Here is a 13,783-nt window from a genome sequence, read left to right on the forward strand (position 1 = left end):
GCAGTATTTGGGCAGTAGCTCTTTTTCCAATGGTCAAATTAACTCACAGATTGGGGGTACTGTATAAAACCCTACAACTACTACCAGGGCGACCCCTCTCACAGGGTGACTGCGCCACCAATCAGTCATATCAACTGGGGAAAATACAATGAGTTGACATGACCACCATTGTCATTTATTATGATGATGTAGCTACGAATATAAAACGTATAATCATCATAGCCTACTAGCTTCTTCGCAAGAACACATACACGTGTATGAAACAGGAAGGAAAAACGTTGGAATTTGGTCACGTGTGGAAATGTGCCTTTCGAATTTTGTGTAACTAGTCTAGTCAAGGAAGCGTCATAAAAAATATATATTGTCACACTCCACTTACTAAGACCATTAGGTGCGCCGTCACCTGATTTTATAGTATGCCTTGACGTGGTACCACAGAGTTTCTAAACCCAGAGGCGCAACATGGTGAGACTTCCGTGAACGCTTGCTAAACAGACCAGTTCATTTTCTCAATCTAAAAAGGCACAACCTAGATTGTAGTTGAACATGTTATTACTCCAACCTTGTTAAAGTTATGAACTGTTTTCGTCAAAAACAACTTTATATGGAAGGAGTGCCCGAGTTGACCCAATTACTTATGCATGAGTTTAACGCTGCAATATTTCACTTTTTGGGTGACCCGACCAAATTCACATTAGACATTAGTGTTATAGATCTATCATTCTCATTGAAATCAAGTCTAAGAAGCGGTAGATCTGTTCTGTGTGTCATTGTGTCTTTTACTTCTAGTTTTGTACACCAGCTTCAAACAGCTGAAAATACAATATTTTTGGTTATGATTCTCTACACTATACTTGCTTGTTTTGTCACATAAACTGAAATTAGGCAAACTATTAGAATTTTAGGAAATGCATAGTGCATCTTTAACTAGCCGAAGTCGCCATGTGATCAGGGATTTCTATTGGAGAAGCAGTTTTAGCCTATCTACACACTGTACTGTCTTTGGTGTTACCACCCAGCACATCTAGAAGGGAGCGTTATTGTGCTTTCAAGACAACTGGAAACTCAGGGGGAAAAAACGAGGTCAAATCATGACGTCAGTGATCTTCAGGTCGGAAAGTCTTTGCTCTAGAAAGAGGCCTGAGTTCCCGAGTTGGATGACCGTTCAAAACGATTTTTTTTCCCAGTTGTCTTGAATGCACTGAAGTCAGAAGATTTCCGAGTTCCCAGTTGTTTTGAACGCAGCATTATTCCATACCGAACCCCTCCCCTGAGATTAAGTAAGGCCTCTACATCATAATTTCAATGGTAGAGTTGAACCGCTAGGGGCGAAAAGATCTAGATTTACTACTAAAATAACAAAATAAATAACTTTTGCAACAAATTGTCAAAATGAAGACCAGAATTGACGTGTTTGATCACTATAACTATGCCTAAAACATAAGATTTTTAAATGGAAAAATGTCAATCACGCTGTAAAGCTGAACTTCCATGATGCCGATTGAATAGAGCCGTAATTTGAAGAGTGCTACAAAAGTCCATAGAGGATTAAGAAAGTTTGTTTCATAACAAAAATCCTTGCTAAATATTATAATAAAAATAGAAACGGGCTCGACTCCACCTTAAATTTAAATCGGGTGCTGGATCCCCTCGGAAATAATCCAAAGAACAGAACTAGGACAGCACTCCGGTAAATAAACGTCAATGTATTCGTGCGGCAATAAAAATATTATAATAAACCAGGCGTGACACAGAGCGATGGATGTGGAATTATTATCACGCCTTTATTAAATCATTGCTAATCCAAAAAGCAGACATTCAGCAACAGTTGAACATTGTAGCAGCTGTAACAGAATAGGTCAGACAAGAGAGTAACACTAAATTGGGTGTTTTTAACATTTTTTAACTCCACACCATCAGCTCTGAAGACGCCGTTTCACGTGTGGCTATGGACGCGGGCGTCTATATATTAAAGAGTTAATACATTTAAAATCACCAAGGTTTGAAGAACTCAGCGGCACCTTGCTTTACCAGAAACAACAAATCAACCAGAAAACAAAACATCAAAAAGAAAGAGAGAAGCGTGTCAAATCCAAAGGAAGGATGCACGGCCATTTTATTGTTATTATTATTCATTTGGGTCAATACTGTAAATTGTGACATTTCATTGGAGCAGGAAGAACCAATCAGAAATCAGGATTATTAGAATTTAAGTTAGGGGGGGGGGGCTCAACAAATACACCTTTTTGTTATTTTCTCTTTTCATCTGATTGGGTCACCAAGAAGAGAAACCAACGCAAACATTAGTGTATTCCCCTTCCACTCTAACTCCAGTCAAGACCTAGCCTGGTCCTTCCAGATCTACCGTCAGCACAAATAGATCTGGCACCCAGGCTAGTAAGGAGAATAGTAACTGACACAACAGGATTAGTTATTTTAGTTCACCATCCTAGTGAAGCCTCCTTCCTGCCTCCCTTTTGAAAAGCCCAATAATTTGTCATGACAAAAAAAAAGAAAAAAAAAGACCTAATCTTAAACTTCTTATAAAACAAACCCCCCCAAAAAAGAAAAACACACGTCACTCTTAATACGCTGTGATCGAATCTCAAAACAATGTTTTTTTTTTTTTTTTTTTAAGTTACTTGAAGATTGCAACCCAGACATTTTATGTGGGGTATATTGAGAAAAGCATGGGGTTTGTTTACCGTGTGTATTAAATGTTACAGCAACATGGTCATAATGCACCAACTGACTCTTCACTCAGACGACGCATATATAAGATCTGCTTTAAAGAGTTCTAGTTGAAGGTGATGCAGAGGGATAAAACCCTGGTGGAGAACAGGAAACGGATGTGATGTGATGTGTCTGTGTGTCTCTGTTACGGTAATGCGTGTGTATGTCAAGCTAGGAGAAGTTGGGGAGCGAGGGGTTTTCCCGGGTTGAGAGTTGCCCCATGGAGGTGCTGTTAGCAGGACCAATGTGTGGGGCTCCTGTCTTGGGGGGCAGGGTGGTCTGGTACTGAATGCCATCAGGGCACAGAGTTCAACAGGTCTTGCAGGAAGAGGTCTGGGTCCGGAATGTCAGAGAGAAGTCCTGGAAACAAAATATTAAAACTGAGAGTTAGACTCTGTCTGAATCTTACACACAATGTACACCGTTTCTGTTTCAGGTTTAGGTCATTTAGACGGTATAACTATTCACATTTAATTAACACAATAAACCCTGAAAGAGTAGAAAAAATAGAGGCAAAAAGGCAGCATTTGATACTACAGTATGTAACCTTCGCAGTAGCAATCGAAGTGTACTGCACACATATGCCTGGCAACACTGACCTACGACATCCAGGAACTCAGAGAAGGATTCAGCGGGCATGAGTTCTTCCTGGTAGGCCTTGAGCACGCGCTCCGAGGCCTCGTAGATGGGCATGTCGTTGTGTCGCACGTACTCTGCCAGCGAGAAGGACCAGCCTCCCTCTGTGTTGCTGGTGGGTACTTTCTACAGTGGGAGAAAAGCCGGGGAGAGAGAGGTCTGAGTGAACTGAACACTGAAGAAACACAGTTCACACCCATGTTGTACATCTTAAATGTACAAAGCATTTGACACAATGGTTGTGTTACTAAGAGTATCTGCACAATTATTGTCACACAACCGTTGTGTGATGTCTAAGTAAAAATGGTTTTGTTGGTAGGATAACTCCCTCCTACCCTGAACATGTCATAGATGAGCTCCACCAGGCCCCAGAAGAGGAGAGGGGAGCGGTACACTGCATACTCCTTGGACTGTTTATCTGTGAGTCTGGAGAGATTAAGAAGATTAGAAAGAATTCACAGACACAGACACACTGCAGCTAAACCCCGAAGATAATTATATTTGATCAACACAGTATAAAGCTCACAGAAGAATCTTACAACTGACTAGATTTGACTCCAATACTGATAAAAAAATATTGAGTCAAGGTCGTGGGTTTAATCCTCGCAGGGATCCCAAACACATACTAAAACGCATGCACTCGGTGAACCGCAGGTGGATAAAAGCTGTGATAAATGGCCAAAGATCTTCTAAAATGGCATATCAAATGGGAAAAAAATAGAAAAGTTCTGGAACAGTTTCTTACTTGTTGGCGAAGACAGCGGAGACCTTGCGTGCGTGCACGGTGACGAGGAGCCTGCGTAGGAAGGTGAGGCGTGTGTTCATCCAGCGTTCAGGAGACAGGATGTGCATGGCCAACACGGTGTAGTAGTGGGGACCGTCCACGTCACAGCTGCTCTCCACCCACTTCTCACACGGCTGCTCCAGGAAACACTGCAGGTTCTTCTCCTCACGACTAGTAGCCCGAGTACTGCAGACGACCAAAAAAGACAGAGCCATAGATATATAGTATAGTGTGATTGAGGGAGTGACAGACAGTCAGAGAGAGAGAGAGAGAGAGAGAGAGAGAGAGAGAGAGAGAGAGAGAGAGAGAGAGAGAGAGAGAGAGAGGAGAGAGAGAGAGAAGAGAGAGAGAAGAGAGAGAGAGAGAGAGAGGAGAGAGAGAGAGAGAGAGAGAGAGAGAGAGAGAGAGAGAGAGAGAGAGAGAGAGGAGAGAGAGAGAGAGAGGGGAGAGGGAGAGGGAGAGGGAGAGGAGAGTAAGAGACGGAGAGAGAGAGAGAGAGAGAGAGAGAGAGAGAGAGGAGAGAGAGAGAGAGAGAGGGAGAGGGAGGGAGAGAGAGAGAGAGTAAGAGACGGAGAGAGGACAATTTCAGTTTCATTTCAGAAAAACAAACATTAAAACATCTTGCCACCCCACCGCCCACAACAGAGTCACTTCTGGATGATAACTGTGTGACCATCTCAAACATCATTTTAGTGATCTCCTATGTTTGCGTATATAAACAAATAGCTCCAGACGCGTTGAGGAAGAAAGAGAGAGGTAGAGAGACTCAGAGAGACAGAAATATAGATGATGTGATGTAACGTCTCCATACGTGTTGAGGACGTAGAGCACGGTGTGGATGATGTAAGGGATGAGGTGGATGTTGCTCTCCCGTCCTCCCCCTCCCGTGTCCACGCTGAAGGACTGCTCCGTGGCGAAGCGCAGGAACAGGAGCTTGGTGTCGTGGATGTTCAGCTGGTAGGTGGGCTCTCTCTGCCCCGTACACTCCTGCAGATACGTGTTGTGCCTGGGAGAGAGAGAGAGAGAGATAGATACAGTAGGACTTTAAATGGGAGTTCTGGGGATTTGATGAACGTGAAAAGATGGCTCATATAGAAATAAACAGCGAGCTGTGACTGGTCTGGTATCTCGGGCTTGTAATAAGGGAGGTTAGCAAAACATTTTAGCTACTTTTTGATTGGTTCTCATATCCACGCTATTTGCACGCTAATTTGGGGGCTTGGGGGAAACTTGCCAGAAGTAACCATGGGTCGTACAGTAGCAGGCTAGCTAGAATGCATGGGTGATTCACATCATTGCCCTACTATGTAAACAGAGGACATCCAAGAAGGAACTTCAGTCAGGTAAGGAAATGTTCAGCCTATAATGAGCCAACTACTTAATTTATAACTAAAACATACATTTGATTAGCTAGCCGATTTTCGAGCTGATAGCAAGCAAGCAAGCTAAAGTTATTAGTTGGCTGCCTTTCTACGGGCTGAACAATGCTAGCTAACGTTACTTGCTACATTCTAGCAACAAGATCGTAACGTTTAACAGGTTGCGGTTGTCTAATATGTCACTTGTTTTTAGTGTAGAAGGGTCATTAATGACGTTTTGAAAATGTGTGTGATGATTTATGCGCCCTGTTCATGATATTAGCGTCAAACGACGTCTGAACTCCGAAGGTTTGTGACAGCTAGTTACTGTGTGTGTTTGGTTATCCTAGAAGGGATGTAGCTCAGTTTGCAACGCCAGGGTTGTGGGTTCGATTCCCCAGTATGAAAAATAAAAATAATGTATGCACTCACTAACTGTAAGTCGCTCTGGATAAGAGCGTCTGCTAAATGACTAAAATGTAAATGTAAGGGCTGTCTGGAACCGGAAGGGCTGGGGTGGTCCTATGTAAAACAAATCATGATTAGTTAAATTCGAAACGGGGGTATCCAACCAGCGTAGGGTGCAGTCTGAGGCCACAGCCCCTTCATTATCATTGCTTTGTGCCGATACATCAAAGCAGACGTTCCAGACTCTCGAGTCTGGTGTTAGCAAGACTAGCACAACTTCTACTGTCAAGCCAAAAGCTTTGTTACTGTTTTCAGAAAGGCAACACGTTCTCCTGGCACATAACACATTTAAAGTATCTGTTGCTACAATTCCAAGTGAGTTGGTCGTACCTGGCCAGGCAGGTGGCGAAGGCCGATTCGGGGACATGTGGCCCCCAGACAGGAAGCAGTCCATTGCACTTGGTGTTGGCGTTCTGCAACGCAGCACTTTCCCACTCCTCACGCCCGCGAGCAAGCCTGAATAGAGGACGGAGAGAGCGAGAGAGAGAGAGAGAGGAAGCGGAAGAGAGAGGTTGGTTACATGCACACACAATAATACGATTATTGTGGATAGTCAGATTAATATAATAGTTTGTTTGAAACTGACAGTAGCGAGGTGGCAGTCGTAGTGGATTATGTTAAAGTGCGACACAGTGCTGTATCCCTGCTGCTTGCGTGCGTGTGTGTGTGTGTGTGTGTGTGTGTGTGTGTATGTGTGTGTGTGTACTAACCTGACAGCTGCGAGGTGGCAGTCGTAGTGAACTATGTTAAAGTGCGACACAGTGCTGTATCCCTGCTGCTTGCGTGCGTGTGTGTGTGTGTGTGTGTGTGTGTGTGTGTATGTGTGTGTGTGTACTAACCTGACAGCTGCGAGGTGGCAGTCGTAGTGAACTATGTTAAAGTGCGACACAGTGCTGTATCCCTGCTGCTTGCGGGGCTTGTTCTCAAAGTCCTCCAGGGCCACGCGCTTCGTAAAGGTGTAGATTCCCAGCACCTTGGTCGGCTAGTGGAGGACACAGTAGAAAAGATAAGGAAATATATGAGTTAACATTTGATAAAGATGCATTGAAATATAACTGACACATGAACAAAGGCTTACATTTGGAATAAAAAGGAACATTTAACATTTCATATGAAAATAAACCAGTTTTAGTCACAGCCAAGAGTGGAACATTTGACCAATTCAAATGTGTAAAAGATGAAGGTAGAGTTGTATAATACAGTGCTTCCCAAAGTGAGTGTGGGGAGCATCAGGGGTACAGGTAGACAGCGGCGGTCTGCCCATTAGGGCATTAGGGGCGGCGTCCCACTTGAGAATGATAAAAAATATGTTTTAAATGCTCAAAAAGATATTGTTTAAAACTAGCTGTTCAGTTACTTACTACTCCGCCCCTCAGTGACTGCCAGTAACAGAAGCTCCGCCTCCTCCATAGGCCGTGAGAACATTGCTTGGATTGTTTTGCCAGCTATTTGCTATGAGGGGGAACTGCCACCAATGAAATCGCAGGATTTCAGAGCATAAGTAAAGTAAATGGACCGTCCTGGGGCGCTCAAATGTGCGTCCGTTCAGTCAGAACTTCTGGGTCCGCTGTAGTCTCCATCCAAATGAGTCTCTCGCGCCAGACGGCTTACCTCCGTACGTGAGACTAGATTTGCTCTCAGGTACAGATGGCGCTAAAGCAAATTGTAATTAACTTGTAAATAAATAATCGTAACAGTCATGGGAGCCTGGGACCTGATAAACTGGACAACTACTTTCAACAAGATTCGGAAGGACAGAGGGATACACTAGCTAGATCCTCTCATCATGGATCTGTTAGGACAAAAAAAAAGCATGGCCAATTTTACTGTTTCCTTCATGTTGTTTATCAGGTTCTACTGTAGCTAGGCAACAGGGCGACATATGTGGACTAAAACAGCCTAAAACCGGGTGTATCACAAAGCATGATCAAATTAATTAGCCAGCTACAGAAATAGTTAATTAACCAGTTATCTACCATTGATAAGCAGCTAGCTAGCTACAGCTAGCTGGTAGCTTGCTAGCTAGTTAGCTCCCATGCCAATTTCAAGTCTTTCTAAAAATTAATATCTGACTAACTCAGAAATATTAAAGTTATTTTAGAAAGAAAGTTACCTGGCTAGCGCCTCATGCTTTGTGACATTAATGTTAGCTAGCTATCCCCAGTTAGATCATAGTGTTTTCACTTATTGCATCTACGTGCTTGTTGCGTTCTCCCTGGTGCACTCGTTCATTCATGACGTGAGCTAGCTGCTCGTTCTAAATAGTATAATCTGTTCCAAACAGTGGCAGCATGTGCACCAGTGGTCATTCTGTTTTTGACATGCAAAAGTGAAATAGGTGTATTTATGCGGTTGTTCAAATGCACAGATCGCTTTATATATATATTTTCGAAGAAACAACCGGTAGTTCGAAAACGTGGCATCGTATTTCTGTCATGTTGCTTTTTCGACAACTCCAACCACCTCACGCCCCGGGTATTCGGCCAATCAGCGGCACCATTGCAGGTAGGTTGCAGGTTAGTACATGTACACTGAGTATCCCAAACATTAGGAACACCTTCCTAATATTGAGTTGCACCTCCTTGTGCCCTCAGAACAGCCTCAATTTGCGGGGCATGGACTCTACACGGTGTTCCACAGGGATGCTGGCCCATGTTGACTCCAATGCTTCCCACAGCTGTTTCAAGTTTGCTGGATGTCCTTTGGGTGGTGGACCATTCTTGATACAAACGAGAAACTTTTGAGCATGAAAAACCCAGCAGCGTTGCAGTTCTTGACACAAACCGGTGTGCATGGCATCTACTACCATACCCCGTTCAAAGGCACTTAAATCTTGTGTCTTGCCCATTCACCCTCTGAATGGACACATACACAATCCATGTCTCAATTGTCTCAAGGCTTAAAAATCATTCTTTAACCTGTCTCCTCCCCTTCATCTACACTAATTGAAGTGGATTTAACAAGTGACCTCAATAAGGGATCATAGCTTTCACCTGGATCCACCTGGTCAGTCCATGTTATGGAAAGAGCAGGTGTTCTTAATGTTTTGTACGCTCAGTGTATATTACCTGGAACTTGTATCCCTCTCTACAGATGCAGCAGGTCAGTCCTGGCTCCTCTATCAGCTCCTCCATCTGCTTCAACAACGACGTCTTGGTCACCACCTGGCCCTTCTCATTGGTCTGAAACACAGAACAGCCAATCACCAACCTGGATTAGCTTCCTGTTTCTTAATTATATCAGGGCCTTGTTGGGAAGAAAGGAAGATTTCCATAGAATCCTATTGGAATCTTTTCAAGACTCTCCAAGGAAGATTTTTCCCACAAATCTCAGGATCTCTAATGTGTCCGGCTGGGCTCAGAGAAAGCAGCAGCATCCTCAGACTGCATGCGGGGCTTTTTATCTATTGAATGCTTCGGACTGCGTACATCACCTTACTCCTCATCACCTATAGTCATGACCAGAAACCCACACCTGAACATTGTTTTCCAACCCCTCCACCTATGGTGCGGCAAACGTCATGCTCCCAGTCAGTAACCTACCATCATGCCCAGAGCCTACCACCTACCTACCAGACCCAGTCAGTAACCTACCATCATGCCCAGTGTCCCCAGAGCCTACCACCTACCTACCAGACCCAGTCAGTAACCTACCATCATGCCCAGTGTCCCCAGAGCCTACCACCTACCTACCAGACCCAGTCAGTAACCTACCGTCATGCCAAGTGTCCCCAGAGCTTTCTGTCTCATAGCCATGGCCATGCGTTTCTTCTCAGCCCGTGTCTCCCTGCGAGCAGCGTCTATCTTCAGGTTGACCTCGGCGTGCTCCCTCAGCGCCTCCAGAAGGTTCTCTGCCAGCGTCCCAATGCCCTCGTCACTAGACACCTGCTCCAACTTGTGAAGGTTAGTGATGGAGTCTGTCCCGATTAGCATCTGGAGAGAGACAGACAAGACGTTGTTCAGAAAAGTTTAGCACGGGCAGGAAATCGAACACTAAATTATATACATCATCCCCTCAATAACAGATGTTTGTTTCAAAACGTTTTGCTACGGCGTGCCCTACTGAACATGACCCAGATTTGTACCTGTGTAGGAGGGTGCTGGGTGGCCAGGCCTCGGAGCAGTCTGAGGATGAAGGGTAAAGCTGGACGAGACAGGAACTTCTTCCACACGTCAGCATCCAGACTGGAAGGTAGGAGAGGAGAGAGGTCAGTGTCGTTTCACATACTGTACAGAGGAGAGAGGTCAGTGTCGTTTCACATACTGTACACAGAGGAGAGAGGTCAGTGTCGTTTCACATACTGTACAGAGGAGAGAGGTCAGTGTCGTTTCACATACTGTACACAGAGGAGAGGTCAGTGTCGTTTCACATACTGTACACAGAGGAGAGAGGTCAGTGTCGTTTCACATACTGTACAGAGCCCTCATTTGCAGTTGTTTTGGATATTGATTTTAATTAAATCCGTATTATTTGTTATCCAACTTTTTTTTTCTTTATTTTGAATAAAAACAAATTATCAGTGTTTAGAAAACCCTTTGCCTGGTCCCAGATCTGTTTGAGTTGTATAGACAATTACTGTGATCATTGCCATACCAAACAACAACCATAGGAGTTGGCTGTAAATCACAAACCAATCTGAGACCAGGCTACATCGGGACAACTGTTGCCTTAGGAAGGGCGACAATATAAATATCAGTGTTTATAAAGGTAACAGGACTCCAAACACACACACAGAGAAAACCCCACTACGAGGCTCATCCAGCTTACTTTTTGGCATTGGGGATGTGTTTCTTCATGTAGTCCAGGGCGCTCTGCGTGATGCCTTTCTGCAGTATCAGGTCTTTGAGTTGGTGTCCATTGCTGTTGTTCTTGATGCCAGCAGTGATCTTACAGAAGCAGTCTATGAAGACCTTGTCGTCGGCACTGTGCTCCTCGTCGTACCTGGAAACACACCGGGACAAACGTTCAAACGTCACGGACATCATATGAATAGAACCAACACTTCTAAAAGAAAGACAAATTCACACTTTACTACTACTACTACTACTACTAAAACCAGTGAGGCAGCTCCATACTTGTCGAAGCTGCAGCATGGTTTGAATCTCTCCACTAGGATCCTCATCTTCTCCAGTTCTCCAAAGGACAGGTACGGTATGATGCGTAGGAGACCCTGCAGAACACTGGGGTTGGAACGGACAAACGGAGTGTTGATCTGATCCAGCAGCATCACCAGCTGGTCCTTGTCCCCTGTCAACAACAGGTTACCCTGGGGAGAGAGGCAACACACTTTAAGCTTCATGGAACAACAAGCTAAGGGGGAAAAAATTATTGTACTTTCAGTAGTTTGGAGCCACCAACCAATATTATTTCATCTGAAAACATTTGACAGCGCAAGCAGCCAGATGAGATGCATTTAGTTTAGACACAAAACATTTTAAAATGTTAAAAATCAGTCTTGGTCTAAAAAGCTTTTGGATGGTATTGTTTGACCAGGATAGTCCACTTCACAACACACTCGTAACGGTTTCCAAGGGAACAGACAGTTCATATTATCCAGGGCTGCCAGCCCTCAGTCTCACCTTGTCCTCTGAGATCTCAGCATTGGCCTCATCCAGAATGATCTCCATAATGCTGAGGACCTGCTCCGCTATGGACGCTCCTCCACTGTCCTTACTCTCCTGCTCCGCAACCAACGCCTACGGAGAAAAAACAAACATGGCCACGCTCTGGTTCAAAATGCACTGAAATCATTTTTTTGCTGCATACCAAAAAAAATTATCTAGTTTGAATCCTGCATCTTGTATCTGCGTCACGTCACAGTGTTATATTACCACCTCAGTATGAATGTATATAGATTTAACAACCGAATTGTGGTGTATAAAATGAGTATTAGCCTGCTTGGACAGACAGGGCAACGTAATCTTCAGTCCTCACCAGGTTGAGTGTGCCCAGCATGACGTTGAGCGTGTTCATCTCTGGTTTGACCAGCTGCTGTCTGTTGATCTTCACCTTTACACAGTAACTGAACAGCTTCAGCAGGACCTGGGAGGGGACAGAGGGGAGGGGAGTGTTATTATATACTGTTTGAAATGTTAGTGTAATGGGGAAATTCTGAAATATGTCTTTAAACAGTGTCATTGTACTGACATGACTGAGGCAAATGTGTATGTACATTTGTCAAATGTTTCCAAAAACATTTGATACCCTACCTCTTCAAAGAGTATCTTAAATACGGTAGTAACAAGTCATTGACTACAATGTAAATGTTGCATAATAACGGTAGCAACAAGTCATTGACTACAATGTAAATGTTGCATTTCCTCAATAAATAAATAACTAGAAACAATATATCATGTAGTCTCTGTTCCATGTACTACTCACAGTGAGCAGGTGTCTTCCCTGTTTGAAGTCCCTGATGCCAGACAGTCTGCTGAGCATACACTCCAGCCCCCCACACTGAGCCATCACTCCTGCCATCTTATAGACCTCCTCCTCATCCTCCTCTTCGTCTGTGGTAGAGTCCAGGGACTCTATAAACTCCTCGGTAGCGTCTCCAAGGAGACCCCTCATACGATAGATTATCCTCATTGGCTCTCCCTGACAGACAAAACAAACCGGGTTAACGCACTTCACAAACAAGCCTAGACAACCTCAAACCACTGTTTGGAAAAATCCCAGTTGGACAATAAATAGTGAAGAGTTTGTCACCTCGTTGGTAGGACACCACACTTTCTTGTAAACCTCAGCCACAGGCAGGTCCAAACTGATGATCTTGTTGTTCACCAGAAGCTAGGAGAAACAAATAGCCAGGAAACCATTAGGTGAAGAACAGTCCCCCATCTTCTTCTGTTTCAACTCCAGGACAGCAATCCCCAACAGCACAGCAAAATATTACTTATGTGCAAGAGGTAGACGGTGTCTTGGACAAAAAGCAGTGAGCACAACGTTGTAGCTACAGGAGAAATATAAGGTTTCCTACCTCCATGCCACTGTCGTCCTCTAGCAGGGCCACCAGGTCACAGTCCTGACAGATCTTGTTCTTGATGTCCCTCATCAGGGGTCCGATGCCTGGCTCGTTGCTGCTGTACGGGTTACCGGGCATACGGCCCTGCAGGAAGTCCTCCTGCTGAGGATCCTTCTCCAGGGTGACAAAGAACTCTGTCACCTCGTTCTCCTCCTGGAGGGGGAGGAAGAGCAGGAGGAGGGTAGAAGGTAGAGGAGGGTGTGGAAGAGGAAGAGGAAGAGGAGGAGATTCTGTTATTTTTTTTTTGCTCCCCATCTCCTCGCCTTTGAGAAGGTCCAAGGTCCCTCCCCTCGGGACCTCGCCAATGCGTTTTGAGAAGGAGGCGAGGAAAAGAGGATGCAAGGAATCAAGGAAAGAGGAATTGACCGATAGACTTGGGAGTTACAGCAGGAACAGAGAAGAGGCCTCTTACGGGGTAGATGATGCTACAGAGTCTCTCAAAGATGAACACCGGCGTTCTGTAGTCATCCAGGTTGTATCTCTTGGCTGTCTCAATGCACACTGCCATGAAGGCCTTGGTCTCAGACTCGGTCCCTGGAGAATGAAAAAAAAAAAAAGCACACATTTCCACTCTGACACCACCGATTCCAGCACCGCATAGAAATATAGTTATTAGAATGGACATTTCTCATTCAAGTCAACGTTCCGTGATCGGTGGACCGGCGGCCATATTGAGTTTACTTCTATTTCTATGGTTCAAACGGATATGATCAACTCAAAGTGTGTATTTTGTGTGGCACACACCTGTGGTCAAGTCCTCCAGCATCTCCAGCAGCATGT

General features: G+C 44.5%; 1 protein-coding gene across 1 annotated transcript in view; it reads right to left on the reverse strand.

The window, feature by feature from the left end:
- Window positions 1-1,757: 1,757 nt before the first annotated feature.
- Window positions 1,758-13,783, reverse strand: part of LOC311147989 (E3 ubiquitin-protein ligase UBR4-like) — a gene marked incomplete at its 5' end in the record, with an annotated part of 129,360 nt that continues 117,334 nt past the window's right edge. The window contains 18 exons of the mRNA XM_084184859.1: window positions 1,758-3,093; window positions 3,333-3,495; window positions 3,705-3,795; window positions 4,115-4,339; window positions 4,965-5,159; window positions 6,310-6,435; window positions 6,819-6,961; window positions 9,048-9,161; window positions 9,693-9,911; window positions 10,064-10,163; window positions 10,747-10,920; window positions 11,055-11,245; window positions 11,559-11,675; window positions 11,914-12,021; window positions 12,361-12,576; window positions 12,688-12,768; window positions 12,959-13,156; window positions 13,416-13,537. Of these exons, the coding sequence (XP_084040985.1) occupies window positions 3,029-3,093; window positions 3,333-3,495; window positions 3,705-3,795; window positions 4,115-4,339; window positions 4,965-5,159; window positions 6,310-6,435; window positions 6,819-6,961; window positions 9,048-9,161; window positions 9,693-9,911; window positions 10,064-10,163; window positions 10,747-10,920; window positions 11,055-11,245; window positions 11,559-11,675; window positions 11,914-12,021; window positions 12,361-12,576; window positions 12,688-12,768; window positions 12,959-13,156; window positions 13,416-13,537 (2,648 nt within the window). The 3' untranslated portion in view covers window positions 1,758-3,028. The remainder of the gene's footprint in view (window positions 3,094-3,332; window positions 3,496-3,704; window positions 3,796-4,114; window positions 4,340-4,964; window positions 5,160-6,309; window positions 6,436-6,818; window positions 6,962-9,047; window positions 9,162-9,692; window positions 9,912-10,063; window positions 10,164-10,746; window positions 10,921-11,054; window positions 11,246-11,558; window positions 11,676-11,913; window positions 12,022-12,360; window positions 12,577-12,687; window positions 12,769-12,958; window positions 13,157-13,415; window positions 13,538-13,783) is intronic.

The sequence above is a fragment of the Coregonus lavaretus genome (genome assembly GCF_964263955.1).
Source record: "Coregonus lavaretus genome assembly, chromosome: 20".
Taxonomy (NCBI): domain Eukaryota; kingdom Metazoa; phylum Chordata; class Actinopteri; order Salmoniformes; family Salmonidae; genus Coregonus; species Coregonus lavaretus.